The sequence below is a fragment of the Hydra vulgaris genome, chromosome 09, assembly GCF_038396675.1.
Source record: "Hydra vulgaris chromosome 09, alternate assembly HydraT2T_AEP".
In the NCBI taxonomy this organism is placed as follows: Eukaryota; Metazoa; Cnidaria; class Hydrozoa; order Anthoathecata; family Hydridae; genus Hydra; species Hydra vulgaris.
In genome coordinates this window covers 35,749,998-35,753,301 of record NC_088928.1, presented here as the reverse complement: position 1 = coordinate 35,753,301, position 3,304 = coordinate 35,749,998, and the positions used below count along the sequence as shown (strand labels likewise).

Genomic DNA, 3,304 nt, shown 5'->3' with positions numbered 1-3,304 from the left:
CTAATGACCAATTAGCGTTACTGTACAGATTGGAAACCTTCCAAATGACTTTCGTCATTCCTTAAACCATTGTTAAGTTCGTTGACATTTTCAACTAATTATCTTATTACTAATTATACTTAAATTATTAAGGTGGGTTGGTCATTCTTGTTGAAAAACCTGATAATCCGTACGGAAATCCTTTTATTGCCCTTTGAATCCATTTTTATTTTATCAGTTTTTGTTGTCAGTTGATTCCATAGAATGTTAAGTTTTTACAGCTTAAAACAAATTTAAAAAAAAAAGAATTTTTCTTATAAACTTTTTAGAACTATCTTTGTGTGATTAGAAGATTTAGAAATCTCCAAATAATAAGTATTTAATAAAACTTCACGTATAAATATTTATAAATAAAATCATTCAAATTTATTCTGTTAATAAAACTCGTAAAACTCAAAAATTTAAAAGAACCAGGTTACAGATGTTGTATACGTTTTGTAGTCACTAGATCACAGTTGTTTTGCCACAACCTAAAATTTCAATTTTCTGAAAGGTTACGTTTTACATCAAATAACTAAAGAGTTAACTATTGTACTATTGAACAGAACATCATCAAACTAAATAGAACATCCAGTTAAATTAAAAAGCTCTAAGTAGTACAATCTGTTGAAGAAAATCTTTTTAGTTAGTCAAAGAACATCTTATCAATCAGTTTTTAATCAACTTATCTTAATATCAGGTTGAAAGATATATAAATAACTAGCTAATATCTTTTATTATAATGATTATTTTGACTTAATTTATATGATTTTAAATTAAAAGAAAGAAATTATTATTCTTAGTTTGTTCTATAAAATAGTTTAAAAATAAATTTTTATCAAGTAAAATGCCACCAAACGTTTGTACATTTGCAAACGTTTTTTAGCGTTTTAAAAGATCAATTAAAGGAACTTGACAACTTTAATTATCACAAAAAAAACTATTTGACAACATTATTTGAGGTACGTTTGGTGAGTAATCAAACGTTTATCTATTTTAGTGTACATTAAAATCAGTGTAGATGAATAAAAAAGTGTGCTCACAAATTTAATAAAAAATAAAATATGTATAAAAATCGCAAAAAAGTTTAAAATATGTTTTATACGTCATTTTAAACATATATTGAATAATAAAATGACATTATTTTAGCATAGTATCCAATAACTTAAATAAATTCGATGAAAAATAGCCGTGTTTCTCTCTCCTTGCTTGAATACAAAATACGGTTGCCTCTTTGTATTTTACCATTGTCTTTTATTCCCAAGTACCAGTCTTTAAATTTAGACTTGAAGCACACAGTATTGCTTGTTATGAATTTTTCCTCAAACACACAGTTGTCATGGTCACCATTTTCCTACAATATACATTCGAAAATCATCGTTAAATCTATAATGTATTTAATAATAAAATTTAATACAAAATATTACAGATGCATAAAAACAGATTTAAAAAAAGAGAGATAAATTACCTGAACAATTAACTTTGATTTTTTATTGAAGCATATGTAGCGATTTGCTTTGCATCCTTTGATACGAATTAGATCGTATCCAATAGTTTCAAGTGTAATGTTAGCTATTATAATAAATATAAATAATATAAAAAGTGGATATAATGTATATAGATAATATAAAATTTATTATAATAAAAATGATTAATATAAAAAGTTAATATAATATATATAAGTAATATAAAAAGTTAATACAATCAATTCTGATTCAATTACAAATAATTTATAATTAAAAAAAAAAAACTTACTGTTTTGTAAAGGTATAGTACTCACTCGAACCTTATTTTTAAAAATTTGAAGAAACTTATTTCCGTTAAAAGAGCGCAGCCTTACAGATTTTTCGGAGACAATTTTATTATCGACACAATTGAAGTTGTCCGTTTTTGTCTGCAAAATCAAGAAAAATGAAAAAACTTGAATAAATTTTTTCGGATTTTTCTACTTTAATTTTTGAAAATTTTTTGTTAAAAGAAATCTAATTACGTTGTTATGTCTAGATTTTTATCGTTTCGGGATGATAACGGAATGTATTGGTATTGTCGAAAACGAAAATATAGCTCAAGTCTATTTACGGATTTGATAAATGTTAAAAAAAAATTATTATATGTTATATAATAAAAGTTTATGAATGAATTTAGAATCAAATTATTACTTAAATTGTGCAAATATACTAATAAATGTGTAAATATGTCAGTATTTAATATTTTGTAATTTTTGTATTTATTTATATAATTAAGTCAAATAAATAGATCTAAGTAAGTGAGCATATACAGTATTAACTGTTTTATTAATTGTGTTATGTAAAAAATAATTATTTTCAATTAAATATAAAAATTTATATTAATTAAATTTTTTTGTACCAAATTTACAACCATAAAGAAATATGTTGACAACTTTTTTACTAAACCGAATCACAACAAGTAATAATTACGTCCACCTACCCAATTTGTTTTTTGCCAATACTCTTCGATCAAACCTTCATAATCGATTTTATTTTCTCTAAAAAAATTACATTTAGACCTTTTTTTTATTGTTATTGTTTTATTGGTTAGTTACATTTTAAAATTTAATTGTTCATGCTTACTCTGAATAAGAGTTGACAATATAAAACCAAACAAAGCTGATGAAAATTTCTTTAACGTCCATTTATGTATGAAGCTACATTTGACTTGAATGTTTAAATTACTTTTTTAAGTTTATGCATGGATTTTTATTGTTAAGCACAAGTCTACTAAATGACGTTATTTGTGATGTACTACTGTAAACCTCCTAAAAACGAGTTATTATTTTTATCAGCAACAGATTATATATAATTATGCAGATATATAAAAATTAAATTTATTAAAAATTTCCAAAATGCTATGTAAAGTATTAAATGTTCTGCAGGATTTAAACTAAGTTTTTTGATCATTTTTTAAATCAGTATTGGAATCCAAATGCAAAAATACATTTTCATTTTCTATATTCTATATATATATAAGATTATAACTATTTCTCGTAAAAAAATCAAATTATCATTTATTTACATTCAAAAAACGTAAAAATAATAAATAATAAAACTCATAATCCTAGCATTTAAATATGAAAATGAACGTAAAGTTGAATAAACAAAAACTTATTTGTGTAACACTTTTCAACAAGCTAAATCATACGAGATCAAGACGGGGTTCGTCTGAAATGCAATTGGAAACCGTACAAGTTTCAGTCGTGCAATCCACATACAACCTTTTCGAAAAAAAAGAGCAAAGTCGCAATAAAAAAAGCAAAAAATCTTTCAGC

General features: G+C 23.8%; 1 protein-coding gene across 1 annotated transcript; it reads right to left on the bottom strand.

Annotated features, from left to right (window-relative positions):
- Window positions 1-1,007: 1,007 nt before the first annotated feature.
- Window positions 1,008-2,785, bottom strand: LOC105843568 (fibroblast growth factor 8). The gene is made up of 5 exons (XM_065806420.1): window positions 2,610-2,785; window positions 2,467-2,524; window positions 1,774-1,912; window positions 1,487-1,590; window positions 1,008-1,372 (listed from the first exon to the last, which is right to left on the bottom strand). The coding sequence occupies exons 1-5, from the start codon at window positions 2,669-2,671 to the stop codon at window positions 1,184-1,186; spliced, it is 552 nt and encodes a 183-aa protein (XP_065662492.1). The 5' UTR covers window positions 2,672-2,785; the 3' UTR covers window positions 1,008-1,183.
- Between the last annotated feature and the right edge of the window lie 519 nt (window positions 2,786-3,304).

Coding starts and splice junctions, on each gene's coding strand:
- LOC105843568 (XM_065806420.1), bottom strand. CDS start 2,671: ATGGACGTTAAAGAAATTTTCATCAGCTTTGTTTGGTTTTATATTGTC. Junction 1,591..1,773: donor TACTATACCTTTACAAAACA/GTAAGTTTTTTT, acceptor TTATTATAATAG/CTAACATTACACTTGAAACT. Junction 1,373..1,486: donor AATCAAAGTTAATTGTTCAG/GTAATTTATCTC, acceptor TGTATATTGTAG/GAAAATGGTGACCATGACAA.